The sequence below is a fragment of the Danio aesculapii genome, chromosome 8 (genome assembly GCF_903798145.1).
Source record: "Danio aesculapii chromosome 8, fDanAes4.1, whole genome shotgun sequence".
Taxonomy (NCBI): Eukaryota; Metazoa; Chordata; class Actinopteri; order Cypriniformes; family Danionidae; genus Danio; species Danio aesculapii.
This window is the reverse complement of record NC_079442.1, coordinates 7247617-7266804: the sequence shown is the minus strand read 5'-3', so window position 1 is coordinate 7266804 and position 19188 is coordinate 7247617. Positions and strand designations below refer to the sequence as shown.

Below are 19188 nucleotides of genomic sequence, written 5' to 3'. Positions count from 1 at the left end.
AATAGAATACTATAGTTTATTATGAATGATTTCAGTACACTATTTGACAGCAAACATTCACCAACATCAAAATAAATGTCTTCATAGTTACATATGAAGATGCATTTAAACTCTAATTAGTCAATATTCTAAAGTTCAGCTAACTGCATTTATTATACATTTTATTATAAAAACTATAATACATTTTATTTAGTTCTGATCAACAAGCAATCAAGTGTTCCTAATTGCTTAATATACAATAATATGAAGTGCTTAATATTATATATCCCTAATATAAGAATCAGCTTTCACTTAAATATTTATTTTAAAGTATTATGTCCATAATTAGTATGCTTATGTCCAATAAAGCATATGTCCTTTTATCCTTCAAAAGAGTAAAGAGAATAAGAACTGACAATATAAAAATTATCAAAAAAAAAAAAATTTATCAAAAGTGCACACTTTTATTTACAGAAATATAGCTTATATAAAACTGTACATATAAATAGGGCCAGACGGAATCTGCAGATGTTTTTTGCTATTTCTGTGGAGAATTTTTGTAAAAATCTGCGGATTTCTGCGGAATTATTTTGGGAGTATCATAACTAAAACCTTAATATGTGAAATAAAAAAATAATATCTTTTAAATTTGTATTTAATGTTTAAAATGCAAATCCATTTAGATTCACTTTATTTGGTAAACAAAGCAAGTCTTTCATACAATATATCTACTAAAAGACAGAAAATATACTTTACAAACTGCATTGTTCATAAAATCAGATGAACATTTTCATATAAGTCAATAATATTACTGAAATTAATTTAAAAACTGAATAAATATAGATTTACCCACATTTACTCCAGTAAATAAACAGAATTAATGATGGGCTAAAAATCTGCGGAATTCTGCGGAAAATCAGCGGAATTCTGCGCGCGCAGATTCCGTGTGGGCCTACATATAAATTATGTATAACATAACATAAAAATATAAAAATATAACAGATTTTTTTTCATAACAGGTTTTTTTTCCCATGTTCCCCCTATTTTTGTTGTTGTTCTTGAAAATGTAAAGTATGTTCCTTGCTTCAGACATTTTACACACCAAATCCAAATGAATATAGGTAAAGAGAATAAGCACAGCATACAATTGAAGTCAGAATTATTAGCCCCCCTTTGAATTTTCTTTTCTAAATATTTCCCAAATTATGTTTAACAGAGCAAGAACATTTTCACAGCATGTCTGATATGTCTGATAATATTTTTTCTTCTGCAGAAAGTCTTACTTGTTTTATTTTGACTAGAATAAAAGTATTTTTTATTTTTTTATAAACCATTTTAAAGGTCAAAATTATTAGCCCCTTTCAGCTATTTTTTTTGATAGTCCACAGAACAAACCATCATTATACAGTAACTTGCCCATAACCTGCCTAATTAACCTAGTTAAGCCTTTAAATGTCTCTTTAAGCTGTGTATAAGTGTCTTGAAAAATATCTAGTCAAATATTATTTACTGTCATCATGGAAATGATAAATAATTCAGTTATTAGAAATGAGTTATTAAAACTATTATGTTGTTGTAATAATCTGTTGAATAAATCTCTCTGTTAAACAGAAATTGGGGAAAATATAAGCAGGGGGCTAATAATTCAGGGGGGCTAATAATTCTGACTTCAAATGTATACAAACATATAAACGCTCTGCTTTTGTTTTGTTTTTTGTAAGACTAATTCAGACAGCACATTCAATCACAGAAAGACACAACCAGACTCTTCAAAAGTTGTCTTTCTCCTCCTCATTCTTTCCACCTGAGCACCCAGGTAAGAAGTGTTGAATTTCACAATACAAACCTCTCAAAGAAAAGAGAAGAGGGAAAAAAAGCCCAAGTGAAACTAACTTTCAAATCTTTTTTCTAGTTCATCCAGACATAATTTTTTTTAGTAAACTAAAATCTCCATCACTTAACGTTAAAGGGAATGATAAAAAGCGCTTTGAAAGCATTGTAAAGTCTCACGTTACCTTTGTCAAATGTCTATCTTGCAGCAACAGAAGCAGGTATAGTTCCCAGAGTGATTATGTGATATTAAGCAAAGCACGTTTTATAGCTCCGATCCTCTTTTGTACAAAGATTATGCCTTTTTTATTCCCAGCAAAGAGCTTCAGGCACACTGCTCCACACTGCAGGTAAAGGAAGTTGTCATTTGAAAGCTCTTTGTACACAGTGGGTGTTCCCTTATGGAGCAACAGTTTTCCCTGCGTCGAAATTGGACAAGTAAGGGCAGAGGAGGTTTGCACAGGTGGGCGGGAAACGGGGTGGAGTGCAGACAACAAGAGCACATGCATGGGAAACAGTATTGTCTGCTAGTATTGGGATTGTTAAAGGAAGTTTATCTAGACAGATCTTCTTTTGATGTTTAAATAATTTTTGATCAAGTTTGAAAAAAAAAAAAAAGGTTTGTTGACTTGTTAGCAACTTAAAGGGTCACGAAACGCCAAAACACATTTTTGGAGATATTGACAGTCATATAGCTGTATTTGTCCCACGTTGCTAAAAACTCTATTAGTACAGATATATTGCACAAAAAAGTGAAATTTGGCAGTTTTTACATTATTTTGAGCAAATTTGTTCTTCCGGTTCGAAAATCAATTTTAAAGCAACGTCACGGCCATAAGATCATTGTGTAAATTCCAGCATGGAGACTGGATATCTGTACCGGCCGGTACAACCTGACGTCTATTACACTGAAAAAAATTCATCAAAGATGATTCCTTGGATTTACTCAATTTTTTTACGTAAAGTGGTTATAAACAATTTATTTGGGCTGAATTTAAACAAACAAATTAAGTTGAACATTGTTAAACTTAATTTGTTTGTTTAAATTCAACACAAATAAATTGTTTTCAACAGTTTTGCATGCAACACTTTTTTCAGTGTAGTTTTCAGCATTAATTCATGAGAAAGAATTGGTTCGAACCAATCAGTGCGCTCTATTGTGAATGAGGTGCATTAATATGAATTAACGTCATTAATATGCATGATATAGCTTCGAAGACTGTGTTTTTACCTGTTACAGTGTTCAGATGGCAGAGAAGTGTCACATTGTGTTGCCAATCGTAATTAAAATTAGTGGAAGAAGAAGAATTGCTCGGAGACATGGGTCATCAGTGTTGCGCTTATAAATGTGCTGCATCAAAGGTTTTGTTTCCATTTCCCCGCAATGAGAGCACAGCTCGCTTGTGGACCCACATTCGTGGATTACAGTGGTCTGCTAACACCCGCCATGAGTTAGTATCATCAGCAGTACTCTTTCAATTTTAAAGACATACCTTAGTCAAAAGGATTCAGTTACTAAGTTTACAGTACATTAATATTACTACAATATTATGGACTGAAAGATCCGCTGTAAATGCTGCTCTCCAAATGTAAACACCTTAATCAAACTATTACCGTTGTGTAGGATTTTCGCCGCATTTTGTGACAAGAGTCACATACACATGGCTGTTTGACACTAATCTCTGCGTGTGGTATCAAATTCCATTAAAACAACACTTTCCAGCAGTTCCTCGCATCCATTATCTTGTTTGTCACGGGGGGGCATGCATGAAATGTTCCTGAATGAAAGTGAAAGTGCCAAACTGCAGTTAAAGTCAACAAACAAGCACCACCTTATTTTACAAGCCACTGTGATTTTTAATGCCAAGTATGCCACCTACTGTACCTCAAGAAAGTCTACTGCATTGTATACAATGTGTAGTGTATTGTATAGAAACATATAGGACAATACAGCTAAAAAAAACATACCTGTTTACCTTTTTTCAGACACTTTTTACAAAACAAAATTAACTTAGTAAACACTCGTTACCCCATGCGTACTGCAATGTGTTTTTATAATGAAAAGGTAGAGGGTTTTTGGCTGTAAAGGCAACTGAAAATGCAACAAGGACATTTTACTTTAAAAAAAAAAGCCGCAATTAAACACATCTCTTATATACATTTACTGTGGACTTGTAATGGTCAGACTTTACAGAAAATATTAAATAAAACATGTTAAAAGAAAATTTGGAAGAAGAATTCAACATGTCTCAATGAAGAAAAATGTAGGCTAGGCATGTAGGCTATAATTGTTGAATTGCACACCTATTAATACATACTTCTTTAATAAAGTGAAATAGCCTATTAAAACCACTGTTTATTGCAATACTAGCCTATATTACAAAAAAGTTATATTATTAAATAGGTATAAATATTTATTTTAAGTTTTAGTGAACTTGTAATATTTTCTTTACTGCACTATTCCATTTAACCCAACAAATATAATTCTAATAACACTGTGCCTCCCGCAATCTGTCTCCTGCTTATTTACTTTTACCTTGATTTGCAAGTATTTATCTTATTCGCGGGCAAAACGGTGCTACCATGAATAGTTGAGAGAATCGCGGACCTTCTGGAGGAAGGCCAACGGTGGATGAGACACTAAAGAGCAGCGATCGCTCCACTCTTATCACAGTAGCTTAAAGCACTGGGCACACAATGGTTTGCACTTGTAAAAAGAGACAAAACCTTGCACAAATCTTGCCAATAGACTGTATAAACTGTGTATTTTAGCTCTGTGACCATGAGCACAGTGATCACTCACTGCTGATTAGCACACATTCGTCTTCCTCTGCGTGTAAACCCATAAACAAACACTTGCTATCAGTTCATGAGATCAGCCAGATTGGAGAATACCGATCAAGTCATGAAATGTAATGATCGGCCGATACCGATCTCCAGCCGATCGATCGGAGCATCCACTAATATATATATATATATAGCTACTCTATTTACATTTAATCTCTATTTACATTTACCAATACCACAATTTATCTTGCTGTATATGTATTTACAGTATTGCATATCTTTACTGTAATATTACAGTCATTTTCACAATGCAAACTTTAAAATACAGTAACATAACTGCATAACTGCCCTACAATTAACAGTTCATATTACAGTTAAATAGTGTGTAATTTACAAAAAATAAGTGTATAAATTATATTTAACTTCATTATATGCTTATAAATTACATCATGAAGCTTACAATGTTGCAAACTCTTAAAAGGGATTGTCATCATTTACTCACCCTTCACTTATTCAAAACCTATTTGGGTTTTCTCTCTTCTGTTGAACATAAAATCAAAGGCACCCATTGAATTCCATTGTATTTTGTTCCCTACTATGCAAGTAGCATATCAAAATATCTTCCCTTTGTGTTCAACAGAGGAAAGAAATTTATAAAGGTTTAAAACCACATGAGGAGAAAAAAAACGATGACATTATTTTCTTTTGGGGTGGGGGGTGGGGGGGGTTGAACTAACCTTTAAATTATGTGTTGGTCGAGTAAATGAGTAAAGGTAAATCAGTATTATTTTCTAAAGACATTAAATGGTGTGTGTGCAACCGTGGTAATATGAATTTAATGACTAATCTTCCTCTTTTATGCTATTCTTCATATTTCACAGGAATACATTCAGAAGGGACTGTCGGCTGTGCATTCATAAATCAACACAAAAAGGGTTCAAAGTCCTTTGAAGCAACTTCTCATAACTTGATATTTTATTACCCTGCTAAGTAATCAAAATGTTACTAAATGAGCTAAGTGTTGTGTTTTACTAGACTCTAAGTCTGTAAGAAGTTCATTGGCATCTATTGTGACTGATACTGTAAATCCTGAATCTGTTAAAGAGTTTAAGTATCATTTTCAAAGCTGTACACAAAACTGATTACTGGAGAAAACTGGTGAATGTCATGTTAAATTCAATACAAACACACCCACACACACACACACCCACGCACACACCCACATATATATATATATATATATATATATATATATATATAGTTGAAGTCAGATTTATTAGCCTCCCTGAATTATTAGCCCCCGTTATTTTTTCCCCAATTTTCTGGTTTAACGGAGAGAAGATTTTTCAACACATTTCTAAACATAATAGTTTTAATAGCTCATTTCTAATAACTGATTTATTTTATCTTTGCCATGATAACAGTAAATAATTTTTTACTAGATATTTTTCAAGACACTTCTATACAGCTTAAAGTGACATTTAAAGGCTTAACTAGGTTAATTAGGTTAACTAGGCAGGTTAGGGTAAATAGGCAAGTTACTTTATAACGATGGTTTGTTCTGTAGACAGTCGGAAAACATATAGCTGAAAGAGGCTAATAATTTTGACCTTAAAATGTTTATTAAAAAAATTTAAACTGCTTTTATTCTAGCCGAAATAAAACAAATAAGACTTTCTCCAGAAGAAAAAAATATTATCAGACATACTGTGACAATTTCCTTGCTCTGTTAAACATAATTTGGAAAATATTTTAAAAAGAAAAAAAATTCAAATGGGGGCTAATAATTCTAGCCCCCCTGTTTGTTTTTTCCCCAATTTCTGTTTAACGGAGAGAAGATTTTTTCAACCTATTTCTAAACATAATAGTTTTACTGATTTCTTTTATCTTTGCCATGATGCCTCTAGACTATCAAAAAAATACATAGCTAAATAATTTAATAATTAAAAAAGGGGATAATAATTTTGACTATAAAAAGTTTATTAAAAAATTTAAAACTGCTTTTATTCTAGCCAAAATAAAACAAATAAGACTTTCTCTGGAGGAAAATATTATCAAACATACTGTGAACATATCAAACATACTATGAATATATATATATTTTGTTTATCAGTGTAAGTGTACTGGTAAAAAAAATGTAATCGAAGTTTAAGAATTTAAGCGTAGTTCAATAAATATATATATAAAATATAAATAAATCTATGTATTGACATAGTAAGGTTAGACCAAATTAAATCCTTAACAAACATGCGAAAACTTCACTGTAAAAATGCTGGGTTCCACACAATTGGGTCACATGTTGATCCAAAAAAAATCAATTAAGTTAACTTAATAATTTTTTACAAATTTAAGTGGATTGAACATAAAACAATTAAGCTGTCACAAAAAATAAACTTTATTTAAATAAAAATTGTGTTGGTTCAACCAATATTCAATAAGTAGCTTAAACGAATAGCAAAGGTAATTTTGTGAGTGTTTCAAGAAACTAATTTACCAAATTTAGATATAAAATGTAATAAGAAAGAAAAGTTTGTTGCAGGACTTTGACAGTTCCAGTTGCCATCCACTGGCTAAACATAAAGTGTATCCAAGTCTTTGCATTTGCAAAAAGAACATCTTCTCTTGTACTGTATTTACCAACCAGACTGAATTATTCATATTATCTTACCTCAGACGGCTTGCTGCTCCATCTGCGTTTAGCTCTCCTCATCTGCCCTCAGCACAACCTCGTCTCTGCCTGCAAGAAATCACATGTGAGTCTCAATGAGGAAGAAAACCATCCCTCGCTCAAACGTAAACAGCATGGGTGTTTCCTTGACTGCCACTGCAAGTAAACAGCCCCGCAAGAATCCACCGAAAACTACAATCTGACCTTAATATGGCTTTCGTGATCCGCCTTAGGAAAGAGCTGAATAAAGATGCTGACTGTGTGTTTTGAATTTTAATGGTCGGAATTGATCTAAGCACATTAGAGTAACAAAGAAACAGGTTTTACAACCTTGTAAAAGGAGCTGTGTTGCTAAACAGAGAGCGATAATGAGAGGAAAGTGGATTAAAAAGGATGGAGCATTTGAACACTGATGATCCAAATATACTAATTATTTGACAATGGTGGACAATGACAATGTAATAAGTGTAAAATGTCATGAAAACAAATGTTTTTAAGTAACTTTAACTTGTTTTATTAAATTAATCAGGTTTCAACTAATGCTTTTATGTTTAAAGGGAACCTATTATGCAAAAATCACTTTTATAAGGGGTTTAAACATACTTGTTTGGTAATAGTCTGTGAATACAACCTGCGTCTAATGGTAAAAATGTTTTAATTCTATTTTCTACAATCACACTTCAGAAAAACAGCCTGCAGAAACACTTTGATTGACATTCTCCTGTTGTATGTGACATCAGAACGGGAAAGCCCCGCCCATTAGTGACAATCTCTTCCTCGTTAACATAGGACATTAGTCTTGTTTGAATGATGATAGTCTTGTTTTTGAATCTGCCGCTATACTGACACGTAGGCATTTGTAGCGCCGTCCTCTTTTGAAAAGAGCACAATCTCATTTGCATTTAAAGCGACAGTCACCACAATTTGACACAATTTGGATCAAAGCCTAACATGGAGAGCTTTAAACAGTTCTAAAACATTATTTGTGTGGTATTTTGAGCTGAAACTTCACAAACACACTCTAAGGACATCCCAGACTTATTTTAGATCTTGTTAAATGGGGCATAATAGGTCCCCTTTAATATATTTAGTCTGTTTATTTGAGTTAAGTTTACGTAGATGACTGGAAACTTTAACAAAAAATTGAAGCTGCAAGGGGTGGCACGGTGGCTTAATAGTTAGCACCATCACCTGGCTGGGTCAGCTGGCATTTCTGTGTGGAGCCTGTGCATGTTCTCCCCATGTTGGCGTGTGTATCCTCCGCGTACTTTGGTTTCCCCCACAGTCCAAAGAGATGCGCTTTAGGTGAATTGAATAAACTAAATTGGCCGTAGTGTATGAATGTGAGAGCATATGGGTGTTTCACAGTAATGGGTTGCGTCTGGAATGCGTATGTCTAAAACATATGCCGGAATAGTTGGCGGTTTATTCTGCTGTGGCAACCCCTGATAAATAAAGGACTAAGCCAAAGAAAAATGAATGAATGAACACTCACTGCAGTGAATGCATAGTGTGCAGAAAATAATGCATAATTTTCTGTATTTGTTAAAATGTGTAGTGTACAACAATGCAGAGAGTGTTCGACTCTATGAGAATATCCAGGAGAACTTGCAAACTGTGTCCTGCACATATAAATTAGTTGTAGCGACGCAGTGGTGCAGTAGGTAGTGCTGTCGCCTCATAGCAAGAAGGTCGCTGGTTCGAGCCTCGGCTGGGTCAGTTGGCGTTTCTGTGTGGAGTTTGCATGTTCTTCCTGCGTTCGTGTGGGTTTCCTCCGGGTGCTCCGGTTTCCCCCACAGTCCAAAGACATGTGGTACAGGTGAATTGGGTAGGCTAAATTGTCCGTAGTGCATGAGTGTGGGTGAGTGTGTATGGATGTTTCCCAGAGATGGGTTGAGACTGGAAAGGCATTCGCTGCGTAAAACATGTGCTGAATAAGTTGATTGTTCATTCCGCTGTGGCGACCCCGAATTAATAAAGGGACTAAGCCGAAAGAAATGAATGAATGAATAAATGAATGAATGAATTAGTTGTATTGTTAGTAAAACCATACATTTTAATTAAAGGGCTGATTAGGCTGGTGTTGTTAGTATCAGCATGTTTGTATCATCTATCAAAATCTACAACAGAACACAAATTTGTATCAAATTTTTTTTTTAATGTAGCAAATAAATATATTGCTTAATTCAAATGCACATAAAAATGTTAAGTAAGTGGCAAATTGTAGACCAACAACTAGACTAGTGCATTTTTTCAATTTCTTTTTTCATTCATTCATTTCCTTTGGCTTAATCTCTTCATTCATCAGGGGTCAACACACCGGAATGAACCACCAACTTATCCAGCCTATGTTTTACACAGTGGATGCCCTTTCAGCTGCAACTCAGTACTAGGAAACACCCATACACTCTCAAATTCACATACATGCACTACAGCCAATATAGTTTATTCAATTACTATCACGCCAACACGGGGAGAACATGCAAACTCCACACAGAAATGCCAATTGACCACCTGCACCACTAAATATAAAGTAGTAAGGCTGTGTCCGAGATAGCCTACTAGTCAGTAGGTACTGCATTTGAATTTAAATGTACTACTCAAAAGTGCGTTCTATGAATGTAAGTAGTATGAATGGAACTTGGATGCACTACATCTACCATTTTGTCATGATCACATGACCTAACTGTATCAGTTGCGTCCCTTCACTCGCAACCTGCGTCCGAAATTGTATACTTTCTTACTAGTATGCTAAAAACAGTATGCGAGCTGAGTATGGCCCAATCCCAATTCTACCCCTTAGTCCTTCCCCTTACCCCTACCCCTCGTTTTGCGTGTTCCTGATAGGGGTGTCCCAATTCTCTTTAGCTTGAAGGCAAAGGGCTAAGGGCAAGGGGTAGATATCCCTTCGAACGAAGACTTTTCAGAACCACATTCGAAACCAAGGGGTAAGAAAATTTCCCAGAATACACCAGCCACAGCTGCACCCAGAAGTAAGGAGATCCACAAGTTAGTATTTTTTGTCATTATTACGAATTTTTACAACAAACAAGCACATGTTTTAATATATTCATAACCGCGTTCATGTTTTACCATTATGCCTTTAAGAAAACACTAAAATAAAAACCGCTAAATTTCGATATCTATAATCCATCATAACTCATGTACAGCAGTTCCATAACATTCTGTCACTCGATGACACTCGAATACCTTTTCAGAAAAGTCTAATGGCTGTCAATGAGCTTTTTACAGTGTCTGCTATAATGTTAATGTTGTTTTTGGTGTGTTTACATTGATAAATAAGGCCACTGTGTAAATGCGCAGTACAGTTACAATCTTATTGCCACATTACATCGTTATGATAACATAATATATGCCTTCTGCGATTTCCTGAAGATGAATACTAAAAATAACACAACTGGAATAACTACAGCAGTCGCCATCGTCTGATCTCATATGAAGCAAGAGATTGCAAAGACACATGATGACGTGTGCAGGTGCTGTAGTGCAGTCCCATTCTTAGGGGAAAAATTTGAAGCCCTTCCCCTTAAAGGGCCCATAGTTTACCTCTTTTTTATGATTTAATATTAATATTATGGTTCTTCTGAGTGTGCCAGTTTAGGTTCAGTTTAAAACACAATTCAGATTTTTTTTTATTATAATGTGTTAAAAAGTGTCATGTTGGGGGCGTGTCCACAGTTTGCTGATTTAGGGGTGTGTTGCTTCACATGTAAATTAGTTTCGGCTTCCCGCCAACGTAACAAGGGGGTTTGCAACAGAGTCTGACAGGCAGACTGAGAGAAGGAGCAGGAGTGAGAGGTTCAGCAATCAGTCGTACATGTACGACTCGGACACAGACCAAGCAGAGAGTACAAAATCATATGTGTCTTTGTACAGTTTTACAGCCAACTGTGTGCTAGTTTCAAGTGCCGAGCTTGTACACAGAAACTATAACCACGCACACTGAATTAACTTTGACTGAGGCACCGGATGCGCCGCTCGAAGCCGCGACACGGCACACCAGACACTCTCTGTGGCGCGGCAGAAACATAAAGTGTCCCGGATCGTCACGCCACGCATTTTTGAATTCTAAACATAGGTTTCTATCAGGGTACACACAATGGCAATTCAAGTCTGCAGCGGTCCGTGGCGCCCAGCCGTCGACTTGAGTGTACCCTGATAAAAACCTATGTTTAGAATTCTAAAACGCATGCTAGTTAAGATCACAGGGAGCTTCTGGGATCGCGAGAAATGCAAACGGCTGAAGTATAAGGTAGACTCAATGAGAAGTACACATGCTTGCAAACCTACCTAAAGATACAACCAATAATTCCGATTAGAGCGATAATGTGGAGAATATTGCTCTTGTGTTGAGCCCAATGAGCCTTGCATCTAAAAATAGAGCTAGGGTGTTCCTTTAGTGATATCGCTTCGACTCACGCTGAAAATGGCGGACGTGAATCAACAACTGAGGATATGATGACGCGCCTGTCAATCAATATTGGTGGGCGGGGGGACCGCACTCCTACGTAAAGTTGCGGTCGGTTTGAAAACCGCTCCAATTGGTCCACCGTTTTTTATGTTGTTAAATTGAAAAAAAAAGCACTGGGTGTGCTTATATCACCCCAATATGATGGCCCTATACACCATACATGCACATATGTCTGTCCAAACAGCTTGAAAAGTTGATTTTTTTACCATAGGTGCCCTTTAACACTCTTGGTCCTTAAAACTAAGGTTTTAAGGGCCAAGGGGAAGGGAAGGGGTATAAAAATAGAATTGGGATTGGGCCAAAATGTCTGAATTTATAGAATTCAATAAACAGTATTTGAGAAGTACCCAGATGACCTACTACTTCCTGCGAGATTCTGAAGTGCGCATCCGATGCACTCTACACTATATCCCATGATGCCCCGTGAAAAAGTTCATGAATGTGAGTGAAGCGATGCAACTGACGATGGTAGGTCACGTGATCATGACAAAATGGCGGATGTAGTACATCCGAGATCCATTCATACTACTTACATTCTGTATAGAACATACTTTTCTAACGGCCGAGTGGCACATTCAAATTCAAATGTAGTACCCACTGAGTAGTAGGCGATTTCAGATTCTCTAACGGGGCATCATGGGATATAGCATAGCATGCATTGGAGGCGCACTTCAGAATCTCGCAGGAATAGTAGGTCATCTGGGTACTTCTCGCATACTGTTATTCAAATTCTATGAATTCGGACATACTATTCGGCTTATCAAAATATTAGCATTTTTTTATGACACTGCAAAACTAAAATTAATATTTTTACAGTACTGTGACGGTTGGGTTTAGGGTGGGGGTGAGGGCAGGCGTTAAAAAATAGTTTATTGGGTAATTTAACAAATAGCACAAATAAAACTTAGTACAACTACTGTTTTTACATTACTGTGATGGTTAGGTTTAGGGTGGGAGTGGGGGTAGACGTTAATAAAATGCAATTAATAGGAAATTTAATAAATAATATAAATAATCCTCGTTAACAACCGTATCCGATCTAGCAACAACCTCACTTTATGGGCAGAGAAAAGTAAACAGGAAGTATCACGTTGCTATGCCAACCGTTGCTTTGGAATGAACAAACAATTTTGAATGAGTAAATAAAAAAATAAATAGTAATTAAAAAATGTTTTTAACCATTTTGTTTTAATGTTTAACGTTAATGAGCTGCAGCGTATGGACGACAGGCATCGGTCAAATAAAAAGCACAATATTAAGAATTAAGAAAAAGGTGAAACTATTTTGGTCGGAGGAGATTTGAGGTAAGTTGTTACATTAGCACTCATTTCCTATTTACATATTAATAAACATTTATTTATAAATAATAACAAACAGGAAGTGCATTTTCAATTGTAAAATTTTAAGATTACAAGGGCAAACTATTTTTGCACAGATGAATTGTTCACCAACTAGCAATGTGAGCTATCAAAATCAATACGGCAAAAAATGTGTACTTTACACATGGAGGAAAATGTTTTAGTTTATGAATATAGAGAAAAGAAAAATCACATACAGAAATAGTATTTAAAAATAAACCAAAAATAAATTACAAAGCATCATTATAAACTTACGTCAAGTTTCGGCCCATTGAAAAATCATCTTTTCGAAGCGAGTCCTCTTTTGTATATTTCTTAAAGTCACTTTTAACAATTAAACCGTGATAATTCTCTTTCTAAATGCTAAATTCCCTTCAGCAAGTAGAGTTTTTGCCAGTGTGACAAGAAAACTCGATCTCTGATGACTAAAGCGCCTGTCACTAACCGGCCAATGGAGGGCTCTTGAGAGCGTCACGTGACTACTAAACACGGAAAAGATAGAAGCGTGCACAGTTATGAGAGTGAACTAGTCCAGTAACGTTAAATGGAACAACAAACGTCTTTCTTACTTTGCAAGATGAAATATATAAACTGCTAGCACACACAGACGTCCTTTAAGGAGCTGTTAAGTGTTTTACGAACGGAGCAATGCCTCTTGTTCCTGCGAACCAGCCGCAGCTGATCCGCTCCTGTCAGAAGGATGAATACTACCAGAACAACCTGACAAACAACGCCAATGAGCTCTTCCACACCTTTGCTGGTAAAACACTCCCAGGCACATTAAAATAATGTATTCGAGTTAGTAATAGGGCACATATTTGTATTTATGCTCTTTGGTTTATTGTTTAGCTACCTTATGTGCTATTACATCTGTTTTGAGTCGATGGACCATGTGCAATTGGAAAGAGTAACATAAATTTGGAACTTTACTTAGTTAATTTGATATTGTAACCACGATATTTAGTGACCAACTTTGACAGTAAAGTTTCAATAAACAGTAAATGTGACCCTGTATCACAGAATAAGCCCTTAGGGTCCTTTTTTGTATCTGAACCCTTTTGAGGTAAAGCTGCTTTTATGTTCTCACATTCGGACTTTCTTCTTAATAATATCATTTCAGAAAAGTATTATTTGTAAATTCTTAATAGCGAAATCATATTTGCATTTAACTATCAATGCGAAACATTGTTCATAGTAGTGCTAATGTTGTTTTGAAGTCATACTTGCATGAGATTTCAGAAAAAAAAAAAATTCTGTCATAATCTATTCACTTTTTACTTGTTTCAAACCTTAATGCATTTATTTATTGTGTTTAACACTAAAGAAGATATTTTAAAGAATGTTGGAACCCTTAAGCATTGACTTCAAAAGGAACTCGTAAAGATTTAAAAGGGAGAGTACTGTACACTGCCTGACAAAAGTTGTATCCCAGATGATCCCGGTTGTATAAGCAACAAAAAATAACTCGACTTCTAGTTGAACATTTGCAAAGTGGCAGAAGGTAGATTTATCAGATGAATCATCTGCTGAATTCCAATCATCACAAATACTCCAGAAGATTCTCACACAAATCATTCAAGTAAAAATCATGATCTGTGCATTAAGTATAGAAGCATACGAGAGATCTGCAGAGTGGATGGCAACATCAACAGCCTAGTTGGGGTTAGGTTTAGCCCAGTCACCAGGCATGAACAATATTGAGCATGTCTGAGGTATCATGAAAGAGGAGGCACTGAAGATGAATCCAAAGAGTCCTGATGAACGCTATTTTTGCCATTCCAGATTACTTTATTATTAAGTTATTTGAGTTATTGCAGAGATGTATGGACGCACTCCTCCAAGCTCATGGGAGTCATACACAATATTAATTCTGTTTTCACTGCACCATGACTTTATATTCTATACTGTACATTATTTCTGTTAAGTAACAAGACTTTTGTCTGAGCAAAGTCAGACCTTACTTTCCTAAATAAATAATTAAAAATCAAGGCATGATCATATTTTATTTTAGTGAAATAAGTGTAATCTAGAGGCCTTTGCCTTTCATATAAGCCACTTCCGATACCAAATGATCAACTAGAAGTCAAGTTATTATTTTTAGTTCCTAAAATTTCCATACAGTAGGCGTCAAGACTTTTGTCAGGTAGTGTATATAGTGAATACATTTTCATTTTGGGCAAACTATCTCTTTAATCACCATTTTTTTAATAGAGCTATTTCTTCAAAGGTTTCTTTTTTCTTTCCTCAAGGTTCAAGACGTTGGCTTCAGTGGAGAAAGGAAATTGAATTATTATCTGATCTGGCCTACTATGTCCTTACAACTTTATCAGGTAAGTTGTGATTTTTGTATCGCAACACCACTGATGTGTTCGTTTTATGAGCATTTATTGTATTCTACAATAACATCTAGGGCTGCACAATATATCGTTTCAGCATCGAGATCGCAATGTGATCATTCGCAATAGTCACATCGCAGGATCTGCAATGTTGAGTTTTTAATATAACTTATAATTTCCATGCATTTATGAATGTATAATGATAAGAAATTGTACAGTTTGTACCTTTGATAATAATGAATTTTATTGAAATATTTTTATTATTCTCTAACTGTACCTGAATACTGTTAGACTTGGAAACACTGTTTATTTCAATTTTATCTATTCTTTTTTTTAAATCGTAATGGAAAATATAACTTTTGCAAATGTAAACTTTTTTTTTTTCTTTTAAACAAAAAGTTGTAACATCATGTTACTGTTAAATGTATGACAGAACTAAAAGAGAACAAAAAATACGGAGAAAAGTGGGAGGAAAAAAGAGGAAAAGAGGAAAAAGAAAGAAGAAACAAAAAATGAAATAAGGGGGTAATTCGAGGTGTTTCTACTAGAGTTCAATCACTGCTCTCTTGTTAAAGTTCTCAATAAATCGATTCCATATTACATGGAAATTCTTAGTTTTATTTTTAAGGTAAAGTCTTGACATGACATTTTTTGTTAAAGTGTAGCAACAGGGAGGATCTTTTCATTTCCAATTCAGTAAAAATCAATCTACGTGCCAAAAGGGTTATAAATCTAATCACTGTACATTGCCTTTAAGATAATTCTGCATCATCACTGACATCAAATTTAGCTAAAATAGGCCCAGGGTATATTTGTTTTCCCACCACCTCTGATATTAATTGAAAAACCAAACAGTGCATTGTTTTTAACAGTTTTTTTAACTTTAAAACATGTGACCGAGCGATGCCGAAGTTTGACTGCATCTATCACACAGTGGGTCTAGGAAAAATAACTTCTTAGAGAGGTTTAATTTAGACAAGTGGGGATCTTAAATTGTATTAAACCATGCCTGATACACACAGAACTAGAATGAACTTGTTCTTGTGCTTCCTCTTATTGCCAGTTTTCAATTTCTGCTCCGAGATCCCCTTCCCATGCCATTTTGAGATGCTCTAATGAAACATCACATTCAATCTGAGATAATTTATTATTATATAATTGAAATTCCTCCTTTCTATAATGGATTCTGTAGAAACAAAAGTTTCTACTAGGGAGATTGGTGGTTCAATAGGAAATGATATAAAATTCTTTTGGGCAAAACTGCGAGCTTGTAGATATTTTTTAAAAATGGGTACTCGGTAGATCAAATATCTGCTGTAATTGTTGAAAGTTGAAAAACAACTATCAATGAAAAGATCTTTAAAGGAGTGTATCCCTTTACTTGACCAGACCTGAAGTAGAGAGTCAGTTTGAGAAGGGAGAAATGAATGATTCTCAGTCAGTGGGCTCAAGACAGAACATATTTGCCACTTAAATTGTTTTCTAAATCGTATCTATTCTTTATTGTATTTATAGATTTGTTATTACATTTTATGCAGATGCACTCCCACTACAGAATCATCCCATTCAGTCTAAAATGATCAAATCTTTTGAATATCTGAATATTCGAAGTGCCCATGTGAAATTTTATTCATATCGCAATATACAGTGCTCAACATAAATGAGTACACCCCTCTCAAATCTCTCATTTAAATTAATATATTCTAAAGGAAGTTTTACAATACTATATTTGTGCATAAACATTAGTCTAATCTAACAGAATATCTTACGATAACAGTACAAAATTAGTACACCTACATTTAAATGCTAGAGAAAAATATTAAACAGATTACAAACAGCAAAATTCAAGAGAAACAAAAACTGTTTACAATTTTGTGAAAATAGTTTTTTACGATACTTTGCATAAATTTAATTGTATTATTTTTCAATTTATAAAGATGTTCGGTGACTAAAAAATTATTTTATTAAACATATCTGTTTATTATATCTGTTTTGTTCATATGAACCAAAATATATGACCTACAGTGCATCCGGAAAGTATTCATTTCAGTGCTTAATTTTTCCACCTTTTTTTATGTTACAGCCTTAATCAAATATGGATTAATTTAATTTATTTCCTCAAAATTTTACACACAATACCACATAATGACAATGTAAAAAAAAATGAAATTATTGCAAATGTATTAAAAATAAAAAACCTGAAAAATCACATGTACACCAGTATTCACAGCCTTTGCCGTGAACCTCTAAATTGAGCTCAGGTACATTCTGTTTCAACTGGTCATTCTTGAGATGATTCAACAGCTTAATTGGAGTTCACCTGTGGTAAATTCAGTTGACTGGACATGATTTGAAAAGGCATACACCTGTCTATATAAGGTCCAAGGGTTGACAGTGCATGTCAAAGCACAAACCAAGTATGAAGACAAAGGAATTGTCTGTAGACCTCCGAGACAGAATTGTCTCAAGGCTCAAGGCTGGAGAAGGTTACAGAAAAATTTCTGCTGTTCTGAAATATCCAATGAGCACAGTGGCCTCCATCATCTGCAAGTGGAAGATGTTTGGAACCACCAGAACTCTTCCAAGAGCTGGCCGGCCATCTAAGCTGAGTGATCGGGGGAGAAGGGCCTTAGTCAGAGAGGTGATCAATAACCCGATAGTCACTCTGTCTGAGCTCCTCTCCGGAGAGTAGAACCTTACAGAAGGACAACCATTTGTGCAGCAATCCACCAATAAAGGCAGTATGGAAAGTGTCCAGACGGAAGCCACTCTCCACCTGTAATTTGCCAAAAGGCATCTGAAGGACTCTCAGACCATAAGAAACAAAATCTCTTGGAGTGAATGCCAGGCGTTAAGTTTGGAGAAACTTAACACCATTCATCACCAGACCAATACCATCCCTACAGTGAAGCATGGTGGTGGCAGAATCATGCTGTGGGGATGTTTTTCAGCAGGAACTGGGACCTTAGACTGTGGCGACGGTTCATCTTCCAGCCAGACAATGACCCAAAGCACACCGCCAAAATATCTGGATGTGGAGTGGCTTCACAACAACTTGGTTAATGTCCTTGAGTGTCCCAGCCACAGCCCAGACCTAAATCCTATTGAACATCTCTGGAGAGATCTGAAAATGGCTGTACACTGTCACTTCCCATCCAACCTGATGAAGCTTGAGAGGTACTGCAAAGAGAAATGGGCAAAAATTCCCAAAGACAGGTGTACCAAGCTTTTTTCACATTGTCATTATGGGGTATTGTGTGTAGAATGTTGAGGAAATAAATTATTTTAATCCATTTTGGAATAAGGCTGTAACAAAAAAATGTGGAAAAACTGAAGCGCTATGAATACTTTCCAGATGCACTGTATGTTCACTGAGAAATTGATAAAAATATTCATTTTCAATACGGGGTGTACTCATTTATGTTGAGCACTGGATATTGCGATATCGCAGAATAACAGCAGATTTTTACAATATTGTGCTCTCCTAATAGCATCTATATTGTTGTCTGTTTCATTCAGGATATCAGACTCTGGGTGAGGAGTACGTCAGCATCATCCAAGTGGACCCAAGCAAAAGGCGAATCCCTTCACGAATGCGCCGGACGGCACTTATCTGCTTTCACACGTTTGTGCCTTATCTTTTGGACAAGGTCTTAATCTGTGTTGAGAATGAGCTGGAAGCTGAAGCACCTCAGAACACACGCAGAACCTGGAACCCGTTATCGCACATGCGGTTCT

The 19188-nt window shown here is 35.3% G+C and overlaps 1 protein-coding gene across 1 annotated transcript in view; it reads left to right on the top strand.

Moving 5' to 3' along the window:
- Nucleotides 1-13601: 13601 nt before the first annotated feature.
- The window catches only part of LOC130233182 (peroxisome biogenesis factor 10-like), a 17807-nt gene continuing 12220 nt past the window's right edge, over nucleotides 13602-19188 (top strand). Inside the window, exons 1-3 of the mRNA XM_056463101.1 lie at nucleotides 13602-13874; nucleotides 15364-15444; nucleotides 18970-19188. The exon at nucleotides 18970-19188 is cut by the window's right edge and continues 170 nt beyond it. Coding sequence (XP_056319076.1) covers nucleotides 13763-13874; nucleotides 15364-15444; nucleotides 18970-19188 — 412 coding nt within the window. The 5' untranslated portion in view covers nucleotides 13602-13762. The remainder of the gene's footprint in view (nucleotides 13875-15363; nucleotides 15445-18969) is intronic.